This window comes from Grus americana, chromosome 1 (genome assembly GCF_028858705.1).
Source record: "Grus americana isolate bGruAme1 chromosome 1, bGruAme1.mat, whole genome shotgun sequence".
NCBI classification, from domain to species: Eukaryota; Metazoa; Chordata; class Aves; order Gruiformes; family Gruidae; genus Grus; species Grus americana.
The window spans coordinates 3,947,663-3,964,366 of record NC_072852.1 but is presented as its reverse complement, the minus strand read 5'-3'; the positions used below and the strand labels follow the sequence as shown (position 1 = coordinate 3,964,366).

Here is a 16,704-nt window from a genome sequence, read left to right as displayed (position 1 = left end):
GTTGCCACATGGCAGAATTGCCTTTTTTTTTTCCCCCCTGTATGTAGAAACCTAGATAAAGTACACACAACTGATAAAAGAACAATAATGTTGGAAACCTGAAGGTCATGTGTTGGAATATGCCAGAATTAATATTACTTATGTAGTCTTAATTTAGCCTCTCCCCTGAATGTGGTTGATGATATTAGTTAACTTTATATTAGTTACCCATGTATATAACTAATAAGCCAGATATATAACTAATATAGCTTTATATTAGTTAACCAGATATATTTATCTCTAAGGAACCTCTGCCTCAGTTCAGAAGGTGGGTTGGATCTCTGTGAGAGAAGTTAATTGTGTAACGAAGGGAACTGTTGTCTTTTGAATGGAGGCTTAATTTGGAATGGATGAAGCCAGAGGGATTGTCAGAAGAAAACTGGTGGTGGTGTGATTAAAGCAGTTGGATGCTTCTGCTGGGTAATTGAATTCTGGTCCTGCCTCTGTTACAGAGTTGCTATGTGACGTTAAGCAAATAGTTTTTCCTAGATGGTCATTAATTGGGTCTTTCATTCTGGTGCCTGATGGGAGAGATCTGAGGTGTGATTTGCTTGAAGGTTTTGCTCTTCTGGCTGCAAGTGAATTCAGAAGCTGCTGCATAATACTATGTATTTTGAAAAATCAGATTCTGGTGGTTTCAAATAGGGGACCCAAAACTAATGAAAATTTGAAGTGCTGTCTGTTATAACAATTAATATGATAGAAAAAACAATGAAGAAATTAATTCCGTCTTTAGAGCAGAGTTTGAACTTCATGAAGAAAATACTGCATTGAATATATGCTGTGAACGATGTGTAGAGACCTGGTCTTCAGTAAGCAGTAACTGTCCTATGCGTTGGGGAAAAAAGTAGGGGTCCTTTAGGAGAACGTCATTTGGTTAGCTGGCATTGTAATGCAAATGCAGAGCGAACCAGCTTAGCCTCGGTGCTGTCCATAACTGACGTTCTTAACTTACGTGCTTGACTTCTCTATCAGAAAGCACTTTTTAAATGTGAGATGATGCATAAAATATAATTTCAAAACAAACAACAAACCTCAAGGTTAACTGAAATGCAGGGTCAGCAGTGAAGAAGGAAACAAGATATTCCTTCCCCACAAAGCTGGAAAGAAACTAGTAGCCCTGAAAATCCATCATGCCTAGCACAGATGAGGCTGGAATATTTGGCAGAGGGTCTTTTCAATGAATTCTTGGTCTCAGTTCAGCAACTTTACACGGTCCCTTAGTTGATACCCAGCTTACTTTCTTTTTACAGCTGCCGGTGTTGCTGGGGGAGGAAGGGGAACCCCTTGAAGCATGTGGCATCCACTTTATCCCGACATAGCCGGCTTCATGTGCTACGAGACAGTTGGCAGCAAGCCCATAAGGCAATTGTGTGCGAGGGGAAGATGGCCAGAATGTGGCATTCACTATCTGAAGCAGATTTAGCCACCCATTTTGTTGGAACTTTTGAAGCTATTTATGCCAGTCATCTGTTTAAGTATGTTGTTGATTCGGAGCCAAGCAACTCTTACAAGTTACGCTAGCGGTGAAATACAGGTGTAGCACTGCAATCCCTTTAGATTTCACATAACCAGACCTCTCGCAGAAGAGGGTACTTAATCAACCTCTTCCCCCTGTTCTGCAGTCTGTCAATCCTGTATCTTTCTAACCTGTTCTTAAATACCTCCAGTGCTAGCTTCTCACGATAGCCCCCCAAGATGACTGCAAACATATTCTAGCATACTGTGGTCCCTATCTTAGTCATTTTTTTTGAAACCGAATCTTGTTGAAGTATTTTTGTGGCTTCTTGCACTTAGTTGTAGATTTACCTTTTTGTAGTGGCCTTTACATTTGTGACTTTTAGCAGTTTCATCCTTGGGCGTTCTTCTGTGGAGGCTCTGCAACCCTGACTCCTTTGAACTTTCTTTAGAGAGTTTGATTTTTGAGACCATTTGATTTTTTTTTCTAGTTCTTTCCTCATATGTTGCTAATTGATACAGGGCATCCAAAAGTGGCTGGCTTATTGTAGGTGAGACTTAGGAGCCTTGATAATGGCAGGAGTACTTGATTTATTTGAAGATTCTACTCCTTTTCATGCATTTTCTACTGCATTTGTCATTTTTGCAATAGAATTGTACTGATATAACTCCTGAATGCGTTTTCATGGAGCCTTTGTACCCCAAGCTGTTTTATATAGCTGATTATGCTGTTTGTGTTGATTTGCACTTGGCCCTAGTGAATTGCACCTTGATGCATCATCTTAAGCTGGATGAAATGAAAAAAGAATCTGAAGTCTGTCTGCTACCATGCTGGCAGTCTGAGCGTGGTGTAAGGTCTGTGGACTCAGTGAACGTGCGCTGTTCTGTCAAGCAGGTTATTACTGAAAACCCAGGATGATGCTGACCCTGGGGCACAGATGAATCACTTCTGATTCATGGCTCCATTTTGATGTCAAACAATTGATGGCTACCCACAGTAAAGTTATTTGTCCTATTTTCCATTCCCTGTTAGCTTAATCTAGGTGATGCTTTGATAATTTGCCTTAAATATCATAGGAAAGCATCAGAAGTCCTATGAAAGTCAAAATGGACAATGTCTATTGCTGAGTCCCATCTCTAGGGCCTGCTGCTGCCTTGTTGTAGAAGAAATCAGATTGATGTGATACAACTTGTTGTTGCCAAATCCACATTGGCTGCTACTCGTCACCTTCTCCACTCCTAGATGCCAGCAAATTGTCTGTGTTTCCATTTTTTCTTGAAATTGAAATTAAACTGGTGGATATGTAATTCCTGGCTGTTCTTCCAACTCTTTCCCTCAGCATATTTGCTTCTCTTCTGTTTTTTTTTCCGCCCCCCTTCTTTCCTTCGGGCTGTGTGCTGTAAAGACAAAAGATTACAAGCCTTTAAGGGAACAGCTCATTCTTTAAGGAAACGTGACAAAGCACGAAGCTTTGCTACAATGTGGGTAACTGAAAACAGCAGCCGGGGCAGAGGAGGATGCTGTGTTCATTGTCTTATCAGTAAGACAGGGAGAATAAAACCGTAAATGTGTTACTTAAAACGTTTTTTTACTCATGATCCCGATGTTTCCAAGCAAAGGACTTTTTGTTTGTTGGGTTTTGTGTTTTTGTTTAAAAAACATTACCCTGAACTTGTGATACCAGCTACTCTGGCAGTTCAGAAAGGTTGTTTCCACTTAAAGCTTTCTCTGTGTTCCAGAAGTTCATGCTCCACTGTAGCAGTTACTCTGTGTTTGTGCCATCTAGTCCTTGCTCGCTGAGACTGCCATGTTCATCCTTGGGAATGGTGTTGTGTGGAAGAGGCTCTACCTTACTTCTTCACTGTGACATCTGCCAGGAAGAAAGTATATATAAAAAATTAGGTTTTAGGGCTCCCAGTCAAGTACCTTTCATTGCATCAGCGCCGCTCGAATTCTAGGAAAAAACGTCCAACTTGCTCTGCCAAGGTGACAAATTGTATTGCTCATATGAAAGTGTCTTCTGCTGTTATTCATACATATGTGTTGTGGTTTAACCTGGCAGGCAGCTAAAACAACCACACAGCCGTTCACTCACTCCCCCCCCCACGGGGATGGGGGAGAGAACTGGAAAAAAAGTAAAACTTGTGGGTTGAGATAAAAACAGTTTAATAGGACAGAAGAGGAAGAGGAATAATAATAAGAATAATGATATAAGAATATGCAAAGCAAGTGATTCACAGCACAGTTGCTCACCACCTGCTGACTGATGCCCAGCTAGTTCCCAAGCCATGACCCTCTCTGGCCAACTTCCCCACAGCTTATATACTGAGCATGATGTCATATGGTATGGAATATCCTTTTGGGTCAGCTGTCCTGGCTGTATCCCCTCCCAGCTTGTTGTGCACCTCCTGTGGAAGACTCATGCCTCCTTGCTAGCAGGGCCTGGGAAGCTGAAAAGTCCTTGACTTAATTGTAAACATGGCATAGCAACAACTAAACATTAGTGTCTTACCAACATTATTATCATCCTAAATCCAAAACATGGCACTATACCAGCTACTAGGAAGAAAATTTACTGTATCCCAGCTGAAACCAGGACAAGGTGTTGGCACAGTAGTTCTAAGGATTGTGCAAAGAAAACCCAGCAACTCTAATGTCACTTGGACTTCTATGAATCTTTTGGGTTTTTTTCCTGTGCAGTTAATAATAGTTTTTCTTTCTTTCTTTGTCTCTCCACTTCCTCTTCTGCAGTTTCAACTTCTTGCCTCAGCATTATTTAAGTCTGGCTCAGATTTCACCACTCTTGGTGAGTATTGTGTATCAGATGAATTATACTAAATATGTTGCCTCTGATAATTACGGTTAGTTTCTACGGGTTTTTATATCAAATGTTATGGTTCATATGAATGTCGTAGGCCCTTTTTGGTTTGAATATGTGAATCTCCACTACGTAAAGATTACTTATAATGACTGGTGTCCAATGCCTCGAGCCCATATTAAAAACAATTGTCACCAGTGGTTTTAAACCCATGCCTCCTGGGATCATTTTGTCTCTCTTATTACATCTGATGCTTCACTGTTACCCAAATAAACAGAAGCTTTGGTCAGAATACAGCACCTCCTGTCATGTCACTTTGGAATCTCACAGCATGGCTACGGCTCTGTTTGCTGTGATAACTGCAATTCCTGGAGTAGTTTGGTTTGCTCTGTTCTTTGCAAAACTAGTTCTTTGGGCAGAATGTCAAGAGCGAAGAAAACAGTGGCGCATAGGGCTGGAAACAGGATGTCTGAGCCAAAGCCATGATTTATTTCACTATTCTGTCCAGTTAACTGTTTTAAACAGTTGAGAGATTAATCTTGGGCAAGCTATAGGCAGGCTATAGGCATAACTTACATTCTTGTAGTAATGTGATGTCCTCAAGTTACCAAGTTCTCGCTAGGAGTATGGATGACTTCAGTTTTTAACGAACGCATAATTCCCAATTTAAGCAACGGAGGGGAGGAAAATGCTCGCTGCGCTATCTGCCCTGCTGGATGGGAAGTTCTGCTGAGTTTGTGTGGTTTGGAGGATGTTACCTAGATGATGCTATAAGATGAATTTTTTTTAAGGAAGAAACCCCAAGTTTCAGAAAGTTGTTTTTTCCTTAGTTTTAAGTGTTCTAAAAGATGAATTAGTTCTTGACACAATGCAATACTTTATTCGGAGATTGGCTTTACAGATAGGAGGATACATATATCAAGCGGTGCTTCTAAAATAAAACAAAAAACCCAAGCCCTCCTTGATTTGATTAACTTGGTTGACTTTGATTAACTGAAGAGAGAGTTCATTGAATTAAAAAGCATTCCTTTGAGATACCAGTGATTGAAGTAATACAAAGTGGAGGAAATCGTTGTATGCCCACTCTATTGTTCCTGCTGTTGATGGTTTAAGTATGGGGATTTGGATAAACAATGCTTCTGCTGCAGACTAAACCCTTCCCTTTTGGGAGGCAGCACTTCACAAAACTAGTTTGCAAAGCACCCTTGTGCCAAGATGCAGCCCGGGTCCTCTGTGCAAGTCCAGTGATTAAATAACAAAGATGACCTGGGACTCCTACCATCAGCAGAGCTTGTCTCAAGAAAAACTGCAAGCGGTACAAGTACCAGTTTGGGTTAAGACAGTAGTGAAGATAATGAGGAAAGCCTGAGGACAGAAGAAATGAGGCACCAAATAAAAATAGCTACACAGATTTTGTTTTCTGGGACATCAGAGCAGTCCCCTGAGGACTCTTGCTTCCCCCATTTCTTCAGGACTGTCAATGAGCTTGACAGCCGTTTGCTTATTACTTTTTATGGCATTTTGATTGCAGCGTTGGCTTGGGGTGATGTGATCTCTGTGTGTGTATGCACATAGTAGTGGGATGGAGAGCTGGCAGCCTTCTTAAGTTGCGGCAGAAGTAGCAAATAGTTAACGTCCATCCAAAATGGACAACTGGCATACTCCACAGCTCAACCAAGCATTTAAAGTAGTGAGTGCTCACTTGCTTTCCCCTTTTCTTCCTCCTCCAGGGTTTTCAGATGTTGACCACACGTACGCGCAGAGAACTCAGCTGTTTGATACGCTAGTCAACTTCTTTCCGGACAACATGACCCCTCCTAAAGGCAACCTGGTGGACCTCATCACGCTGTAACGGAGCAATCACTGGACATGTGGAAGAGGGGAAAAGCATCCATTTTCAGTATTTTAATTTTTTTACTGCATTGATTGACTGCTGGGATGAAGTAATATAGTAACCCCTAGGTGCTTGAAAGGGGTTTTATACTTGTATGGTGAATCCCTGAAGCTTTTCCCTTGGAGTAGGTTAATAAAATGTAACTGACGTACTTCCGACTAAATATATATATTTTTTCTGACTTTGGATTTTGAGTTAGCAAATGTAAGATGAAAAGGTGGGGGGAAAGGAAAAAAAACCCCACAAAACCAACCCCCAATCATGCAGTGCTCATTTTTGCCTGTAGGGAAAAATTTATATTTCTGGGTTGTCTGGAATTAAAGATGATGAGTTTTATTTTGGGTTTCGTGAGAAAGAGGGGGGAGGTTCTTCGCTGATTTGTAGCGAGTCATGATATATTGCTTTATCCTACAACTCCATCCTCAGCAGCTGAATAACTTGGCAGCAGGACACTGACACGCGTTGAGGTAATAGTAATGTATGTGTCTTGAGTCTTGTAATCACGGTGTGTCATGTGAAGGGGAGCACGTGTTACAAATATATGTCTCCTCCTCCCAGAACCGTCCCGACAGTGGTGTCTAATTACATCTGATATCTGGTCTAAACCTAAATACGTAAATGGCTATCTTCCATTCTCTGGAGTCTTCCACTTAGACCTGACGGGCAAGTGGGAACCTCAGAGAAACCGCTGGAAAACGGGAATGCAGTCGTCGTCTGCAGAGGCCCGTTTTCAGGGATCGCTCTGTTTTCACTGCCGCGCTCTTCTGATGAGAAACCGTGCAGGTCCTCTCAGAGCCCGGCAGAACTGGGTCTTCCACCACATGCACACCCAACCTCTGCAACCTGACTCCGGGTTGGGTGTAGGATTTCTGAAGCAGATTGTCTTCGTTTACGTGCACCTATGCTTCTGTGTGCGTTTGTCAATGTGTAAATGTAAAGAGGATTGCTCCAAACAGCTTGTTTCCTTCCTATGTAGTGCAGCTCATTCACTTTTAAATGCATTTTAGACCTAGATCTGAATGTGAGGGAGGCCTTTTTAGCATAAATCTCTTTGAAAGCAAGCTGATGCATATGTATAGAAAATATATTCTTCCTTGCTGAAAGCCTTCTTTATAAATAAGGTAAGGGCTTGGTGCTGCACTGTGAAGTGGAATGAAGGATATGCGTACTCAGCATTAGAAACTGCGCGTTTGGTGTCGGTGAGCATTCAGTACAAACTGGCAGATGTAAATATTTATATGACACTGCAAAGCTTTATGTCCAGAAATGTTCATGCCAGTAGGGTGGTGTTGGTGCACCCAGTGTGGCTACACAACTCCTCTTGAACTTGATGGAAGTCTTGTGTGTGCAAAGATGATTTGGACTCTTGAAATAAAGAGCTAGTGAAGTGTCTTTTTCAGAGCTCGAGTGTTTGCTTGCCTTGATTGCGTTCTATTGCCTCTTTATCATGTTCTTTGTGTGGCTTTTGTAGTCCTAGTACGCTAGAAATAAATTTAAAAACTCAGAAAGGAACAATATGTTAGAGGCTGGGCTTTGCTTTTTCTTCAGGGAGGACAATACAAATACAGTGTTTTCAAGTAACCTGTAACTTGAGACTGTTTAGACGTTATATACTTCAGTGGATGGCAAATCAGATGTCTGTGGAAGAATCCACTCTGTACGTAGTGTGGTAAATGAAATCTGATTAAATTGTTTCTTCGAAACATTACTTTTTTTTTTCCAGTGACATGGAAAGTTTTACGTCACTGCTAGGCTTTACGATGTGCTACCTTTGACGTTTTGTTAACTAGTTAAGATAGAGCTTATGTGGTGCGAATGTAGATACTGATGGTGCTCTACTGGGAGAATATTCCAATTGAAGCATTGTTTCCATTGAGATTGAACTGAGCACTTTTTAATGCCAAAATGCTGCAGCCCTCTAGTACTTACATTTTTAGTGCTGTTGTGCTCCCTTATTGTTGATCTCATTGCCAGTGTATTCTCCAACTTCAATCAAATGATTAATTGCCTTTCGCGAGAGTTTTCTAGTCAACCAAGCACTTCGTAAACTTTTATGTGTACACCTTCAATAACTATGTGTAATAACTACCCAAAAGATCACAACTAGGCTGAGGAGCCCCAGTGAGTGCACAGTGGAAGTTTAGGAATGCCAAGAGCTTTGTGAACAGCGTTGGTGCTGAGCCGTACATCGTGTCAGACTTGAATTTCTATAACACAAATCAATCAAAGCTTATTGTCCTCTGCGTCAGGGGTGCATGCAGAGCCTGACAACCTGGCTCAGGTTTTTTTGTAGCATAGCGTAAACGAATGATTCGCCCGAGCGAGGTGAACATTGCTTCTGCAGGACTGACAATCCCAGCTAATGAGAGCACTTCAGGATGATCAAATATTGACCTAACTTTATCCTGAGCGGATCGATTTCAGCTTGCACGAGTACAGTTTATGGATTACAGCTGGTGATTAACCAGTAGAAGCTATTTGCTCAGCTTCGGAGTATTTGTTGAACAGCAGAGGCACCCTGTGGCCAGAAAGGTTAATCCAAAGTGAAGGTTTCTTGTGGCTTTGCCAGGGGTCTTTCCTGGTCTATGTCCTTAAAGCTAGGAGTCAAAATTAAATTATTTCTTTGCATTAGTGTATCCTATGCTACCTGATGTAAAAACTAATTAAAAAAATCTAAGCAGTGAAGTATAAATGTCCTTTCAAAATAAGCCAGTTATTGACAAGCAGTTACAGGGACAGTTTGAATTTAGTTACATGCAGATCTTTACAGATATTCCGGGAGAACGTTAGATGTGAGCATTACAGAAATACTGAAGTACAAACAGAAGAGACCAACTTGATCTGAAAACAGCCATCTGAAAACATTTCACAGCGCAGTGTATGCAATGTTACATACAAGCTGTAGGTGAGAAGTCTTCAAACCTCACCCTTACTGCTTGCAGGCTGTAGCAGAGATGGCTTTTTAGCTTAGACCAGACAAAGACACTGTATTTGCCTTGACCTTATATTATAGAGTGACTTCGTGTATGGATTTAACACCGCATAATCTTTGCACTACGGTAGTTTACCTCTGAATTAATGTGTTAACTTGTAAATAAGACGTTGCAAAAGAAAGCATCCTTACTAGTCAGAGAGGGACTCATAATGACTGAGGGTCTTTAAAGCCAAAGTTACAAGGTTCTGGTATGTTTTTTAAAGCTATAGGAAGTCAGGGTGGGATAAATTTGATACGGATGTCAAGACTTCAGTCCTGATTTAGCCTTTTTTAAAAAATCCATTTGAGATCCATGAGTTTGGTTCACGGACACTGGCCTTCAGCATAGTTGCCCTTACAGTATTACTCAGTAGATCATCTCTTTGGAAAAAATGAAATTATTCTTCATGCAAAGTTGTTCCTATCAAGTGACACATTTTCCTAGAGACATAAAGCCCTTCGGATTTGATTTTTGGTCACTAGGATTAGGCAGAATTAAATGAGTTTCTTAATGTTTGTTTTATACAACCGCTCATAGAAATCATGAGGCAGAAGTCCTTAAGAGTCCTCCCAAAAAGACTTCTCCAAGCAAGTACTGCTATCGCAGTGTGACCTAACATGTTTTCACGTGGCAGAAGGACCTACTTAGATGATGTAGTTAAAAACGAGGAGACTATAGCTGCCTTCCCCCCCCCCCTTTCTTTTTTTGAGGATCCCAGTAGTTAATATTGATCCTGGGGAGACCTGAAGGGTGATGCAAAATGGTTATTGAAATTAGCTGTAGTTTTTCCCCTTCTGGCTCTTTTAAAGATAACATTTTTGATGTATTTATTCTTAAACATCTCTTCCTTTTGCTGAGTATAATGAGGAAGGAGAACTTTGTCTTGGAAAAGTTTAGTTTGCCCTTTCTCTGGACAGTGTCTTGTATGTGTAGTTTAGGTAGTGATGATACCCAGTTGTGTAAATAAATGTCTGGGATTTGGTTCTGTTTGCCCAGGATGGCTCTAGTGCACACAGGTTACACGCTAGCTCTGTGGTCAGGCTGGAGCTTCCTACCAGAAAATCAATTAGCAAAATCATACTCATTTTGGAAAAATCAGCCTGTGAAGACCCAAGTGGAAAGATTTTTCTAAGGTATTTGCCTTGTGAAGTGGCAACTAGAGTGAAATTAGCAAACTTTCTCAAAGAACGTGCTAAAACATGAAGGTTGTACTGGAGTAAAGACGCAATGACAGGCTTAAATTATATTGCTGAAATTTCTTGATCACTGATATAACAACCTAGCCTGAAAATTTGACTAAACAGTCAGTGAGCAAATGAATCGTACTCCCTATTTGCAGGAGGGCAGGCTCTTTGCAGAGATATGGGGCTAGTGGCAAGGGATAGTTTTATCTGTGTTTTTCTTTAATCGGCAGCCACAAGTGTCAGGGTCTCTGTTAGCTGTTTATTCTTCCAGAAGAGACTCCTTCCAAAGCAGAGTAATGACTCTGGAAGAGTCTTTTCCGTAGGGCTTTGTGGAACAGCTGTTTTCTGAATCATTTTCCTGACGTGTGCAAATTTGTAGAAGGGAGTTTTCTTTGTCACAAAGTCATACACCACTCTTGCCCTGCTGTGCAAACCTGCACTTGTGAGTGCTGGAGGCAACGAGTGATAAATTCAGAGCAGTGTTCTGAGAAACACTTGAAACTCATTTGCTGCTCTTAGTGCAAGAAAGATTAGCATTAATGCTGCTTGTTTCAAATGCAGGAGAGTGGCAGGTACCTATAATATTAATACTATTAATTCTCTTGCCTCCTGTATTTCAGAATTGAGAAGGAAATACTTTTGTAGAGCTTATCGAATGAAACTTTTAGTGTGAATTAGCTCTTGTGCAACCTTAAACTTGAATGCTCCTACATCTCTGTACATGCAGTAATTGTTTTGATGTAATGCTGTGCTGCTTCTGGGGAAAATGGCAAAAATTATTAGATACATTTCCAATCAGTACCTTTGTTTTTAGAAGTGGAAAAATGTCTTGTGAAACCTTGAGTCCCAGTGTATGCTTTGAATTTTAGCTTATTAGTTGTGGTTGGCTCAGAGTTAAGGAATGTTTGGCTATTGTCAAGTGAAGTCCTGACAGTAAAAGCAATTCATGTATGTCTCTGGAAGTGCTTGTGTTGTTTTATAGCTGTAGTTATTACAGAAACAGAGGTGGGCCCAATTAAAAAAAAAAAAAATTGCTGTTTTGATTAAGGGGGAAGATTGTAGAAACTCTGTGTGAGCTTGGCCAATTTTAATTAATACACATGATAATTTGGAGACGGGTCTTATTTTGTAAAAGGAGAGATTAAGAACAGACATGACTTGTTCTTGATATAGATTGATGGTAGTATATAAGCTGTAAATACTGTTGAAATGTAAATGTACTGTCAGAAGCTTGTTAGTATATCTAAACGCCTGTGGGTATGGTAGACCTGATCATACCCTGTCATGGAAAAGGTTATGCTGGAAATTATTCAAGTTGTGGTAATGACTTATAGGCAAAAATCCCTGTGTTACTGAAAGCTTCTGTTATAATGAACAGTTGGAATGGAAAAAAGTAGGTTTACTGTACTGGAACCATTATAATAGTACATGGCTCAGCGCTTGGATAAATTGACTCCAGATGCTTTATCTGTAGGCAACGGATCCAAACGCGGTTTTAGAGTGGAAGCCTGTTAGTGACCTGCTTATTGCCATTGGCGAGTTGCACAAGAAAACGTCGCAGTTGATGCCAGCAGGTATACTGTTGGCGTTCCTGGCAGAGGTCAAAGAACTGGATGGAGTTTTGGATTATCCACGTATGCTTTGGTTGTATACGTAAACCTCTGAAGAAGATAGTGGTTGCGTGGGTTGTATATAATGCCAGCTATATATGGCTTAGGTGTAGAGGTCTGCAAGGCAGCATTTCCCCAAGCACAGATCCTAAAGGTAATGTATTGCTGCTGTCTCCTTTGCTTTCGTATATTCAAACTTGATTTGTTAGTGATGAACTCCAGATACGTGCTGTGACCCAAATTCAGTGCTCTGCTTCCAAATACCTACAGCCACAGATTTGCTTAAGCTGCTATCAGTGTATCACTTCAGTACCCTGAAATCTTAATCTATACTTGGTGCAGACAAAGGTACATGTTGGCTTGGCTTCCAGCTGTTTGCTGTAAGTCAGCACAGCTTTTACTGATGACCCGGAGACTGTAAGTATTTGAGTGCTGTCAGAAATCAGTTGACTCTGTTCAGCTCTAGCATGTCATCGCAGTTCATTCCTGGGGGAAGTAGGGTGAGTGAATAGCTCAAAACTGGCTCTCCCAGGTTAGATTTTTGGTTTTGCTACTGATTTGAAAGGAAAATCTATCACCAGTATATACGCTGTCCAGCATGATGGTCAAAGCATGGTCCCTTGGGTATTCCCCCATTTATTCTGGCTTTTTATTTCCCTGATTGTTCACTGCTATGAAGCGTCACATCATCACACTCTAGTTGCAGCAAACACCTAGTTACTTGTGCCTCTCCATGACCCAACTTTCTGGGCTGTAATAAGCCTTCCCTCCTGTCTCAGCGGGGTTTATTTTGCATGGCACCAGGAGTGTGGTAGCTGTTTAACAGAAGACAAAGACGATTATACCAACTGTTCGTCGAAACAATAGTCCTGTGTTTCTGCCACCTGCTTTCATAATCCCAAATCTTTCACCAGCGGAGGCAAACTGCTAGTAGTTGGGGTATTTGGTTTATTTCTGCAGTGTAGCAGAGCAGAGGGAATGGGAAGAGAAATAGACTTGGGGATAATGTAGCGGTGGCTCATGTGAGCTCATGCGTGGTCTGTCTTTTGCGGAAGGACTTTGAAAACTCTCTTAACAAGTAGGTCTGCTATTTAGAGCTGATTTTTTTTCATGCGAGCTGGATTCTCTGGCTCTTTTTCAAATGGAAGTGATGCAATACCAGGATCTTCTAGTCCTGGAGCTTCACCTCAAGCTTTGGCCTTCTTTACCCCAAAGACACCAGAGGCACTAACACAAATTATATTTTTTTTTTCTGCAGTCCCTCTGCAGCGATTGCAAAGAAGCCAGCTGGGCTTAACACTGTTCCAAAATACTGGAGGGTGTGCAACACGATTGGTTATCAGATCGAGTCTGGCAGGCTTAAGAGATTGTTAAAACTTAGAAATGTTCTGAGCTTTCTGATGAAAGCTGCCAGTGAGCTTAAGGGAGATTAGCTTCTTTTTAATTAATGTGGTGGTGGGAAGGCTAGACCACAACAGGTGGCTCCATGGTTGCAGTCTTCTCCACATCCCAAATACCAATAGACAGGTTTTTCTCCCCAGTGATGAGAAAATACACTTTAAATATCCTGACTTTGTAACTAGCTGCCCAAAGGATTGAATCAATTACTTCGTGTTTCACTAAATAGAAAAGTGCTGCAGCGTGTGAACAGGGTCTTTGAGGCTAAAAAGTGATTTTTTTTTTTTTGAGGTTTTGACAAAAAACCTCAGCTCTTAAAAGGAGAAAATGGCTCTTGTCAACCTGTGGTTTCTTAGTTGCGAGTCAGTGACTTCACTGCAAATAGCCTGGTCTGATCCTTGTACCTCTTCTTACCCTGTGATAATACACGCTATTCAAAAGGTGACAGCCTGATTTCCTTCCCCAAGCACTACGGAGAACTCCCACACTGGAGAAGACTTTTATCTAACCATGGAGGGAGATAACTATTGTGCCGCTGACTTGTTTTCCCTTCTCGTCTGCCGCGGTAATTGGGAAGGCAAACTAGCAGTGGAGGCTGAATATTTCCTTTGTCTCTTCCTCATAATTCCTATCCTTCCTCCCCTCTCTCCCTCCTGTTGATGTTTTGATGTGCAAAACACTTTTCACTTCAGAAACTGCTGTGCTGGGTAGTGGAAAAGAAAACAAACCCCTAGTTATTAGTAGCTGTTACTATTTATTAAAGCTGTATTTTCTGCTACGTCTTCCAGCATACCCTCCTCCACAGCAGGAAATGAGGGGATGCTGGGGAGACCAAAAGCAAGAGAAAAGAACTTCATGATACAAACAAATGTGTTTATGGGAGTCGAGTCTTGGAGGCCCCGAACCTAGCAGACCACTTTGCCTAGGGCAGAAAATTACAGCTCGTTGGCTTGTTCTCAGTTAATGGGAGACGAGGTTCTCGTCCTTGTGGGCTGGTGGTCACGTGCATCGGGTACGTTTAGATGCTGAGATGCAACGTACCTCATTTTAGAAGTATCTAGTCTTGGTAAGCATTTTCCCTTTGAATGTTGTATGTTGAAACTGCTGAAACAACCTCTCTCTCCTAGACGCGTTGATAGCATAGACAGGATCTGGGTAGCTTGGGGTTAAACACTGCTGAGCTTGCTGGACACCATAACCTGGTTAGGGGTGCTTTTTCAAGCTGTTTCTTTGAGCTGTTGCCTCTACTCTTAGCGTAGCACTATACAGTGTGGTGGTTGGTTTGTCTGTACCTTTGATGTTCGTCATCTCGTCCTCTACACCCTCGTATGGTTCCCAAAAGCTGGTTATTCCTTTTGTAGTGCTTGGAGTTGTGGGCGTCCGCTCCCTGTCCAGAATTTGGCCCTTTCTTCTGTGTTGACATCCGACTTGAAGCATTTCCATCTCTACAGCAATCCCGCAGACTCCGGTGTCCGTCTGAATTCCCTTTGGTGTCTTGTCCTGCAGTTGTTGTCTCGGATACGTGACCAGAGGAGAGCTGAACTGGGAGGTGCGGACAGCCCTGGGCTGGAAAGGAGCATCTGTGGGGTGATGAACGCTGTCAACTGCGCACGTGTTTTAATACGCAAGTCAAACATTGACTAGTCCTATGCTGAGCCCGTGGTGGTTACAGGCATCGTTCCCGGACTCCGGCGATTCCCCATCCTGCCCTTTTCTTTACGGCTAAACAGATGATCTTTGTTCAGCCTGGAGTGTTAATTTTCTTCCTTGGCGTAAATCACCTTTGATAATTTCTGGGTTGGTATGTAAGCCCCATGCTGTACATAAATGAATGAGTGATACGAGGAATACCTACAAATGTAGTTACGTTGTATGTAATGTACATAAGGAGAGAATGTATTTTGTTCATTTTTTTTTCTTAATAAAAATGTATATGCTAGCAAGGGTGTTTGTTTAAGTTCTGGTTTATTTAAGGTCTGTTTGTTCTAACGTTGCTTGTTTCTGACAATGAAAAAATGTCTGTGAAGGTCTTGTAGTGGTGCAGAAATTGTGAAACCGGTGGTGCGTTACGTCTGGGCGGCAGGCGCTGTTCCTGCTGGAGGAGCCTGCCATGTCCCTCAGGACAGCAGAGAAAATTTCCTGTTTCCTGAAATCACTGATGGGCTGGGTCGGTATCCCATAAATCTAACGTGTGCTTAGCAGTTGCAAAAACTTGTTGGGAAGGAACACAGAGTTAAAACCTGGCCTGATGCAAACCACTGACTTAAATTTAGTTTGATTCAAATATTCTTTTTATTTTTTAATTTTTTTTTTTATTTCCCTTGCTTAAGGGGAAACTTAACCTGGAACAAAACGCTTTATTTTGGGCACTTGAAGACAAATGGAGATGCTGGTGCTGACCCCGCCGTTGCCCTTGCGTGACGGCCTTCCTTCGTTAGGCTGCTTTGGCTTAGGGGCGTGAGGTTTGATTCCCTCCTCCACAACCTGACCAAAGTATGAGGAGGGCTTGCAGGATAGGAGCAAGGATGAAATGCAGAAAAAAGGGCAAACTCCCTCTGCCTTCCTGCCAACGTAACCCCAAAGCCACTAATAGTTCAGACAGGTACTCTGGCTGTAGTGGGGTTGCCCTCACCCACATCAACTGAGCATCCCACATCAACTGAGCATCCCACCCCTCTGGATTTTCTCCTTTTTTTAATTAAGAGAAGTTTTTCACTGCTGTCATACTTCCATCTGCATGGGAAAAATACATGGCTGGCTACCTCTGATGGTCTGGGGTGGTTTTACTCCCACTTTTCCAGCAGTTTTACGTGTTCTTGCTAGCAGGGCCATGCAGAGCCTGTGCTGGGTCTCCAGACGAGCTCTACCCGTCGCCAGTTGTAACATCGACATAACTGATAGTTGTGGCTCTGGGGCACGAGCCCTGCTCCCCCCACCCCTGTTCACTCAGCCAAGAAACCAGTCTTTTACATAAGAATGTTTATTGACAGAAATACATGATGCTTTCAAAATATATTTGTAGGAAAATGCAAGAATAATCTCTACAATCCAGTTCCTCAGTAAATTCCAGTGTAAATCAGACTCCTGTCCCCGTGAGAGATGCTGCTATACAGTACGTAAGAGCTCTACTATATGTGCAAGGTTCAACGGGTAGCCACCTTGGGAAATAGGTTCTCCTTCTGCAGTCCCTTATGGATTACGTCTTCTCCTGTATGTCTTCTGTAGGCAACAGTCAGAGTATCAACCTCATCAGCTGGGTCATGGCACTGCGAGCGGGAGATAAATGGTCCTAAAATATTTACACGTTCCTTGTGAATCCGAAAATAG

General features: G+C 41.9%; 1 protein-coding gene across 8 annotated transcripts in view; it reads left to right on the top strand.

Moving 5' to 3' along the window:
* The window catches only part of MKLN1 (muskelin 1), a 97,082-nt gene extending 90,709 nt beyond the window's left edge, over positions 1-6,373 (top strand). For all 8 annotated transcript variants that reach the window (XM_054844836.1, XM_054844826.1, XM_054844806.1 and 5 more), the window contains 2 exons: positions 4,250-4,304; positions 6,047-6,373. In XM_054844836.1, coding sequence (XP_054700811.1) covers positions 4,250-4,304; positions 6,047-6,168 — 177 coding nt within the window. In that variant the 3' untranslated portion in view covers positions 6,169-6,373. The remainder of the gene's footprint in view (positions 1-4,249; positions 4,305-6,046) is intronic.
* Positions 6,374-16,704: the final 10,331 nt, after the last annotated feature.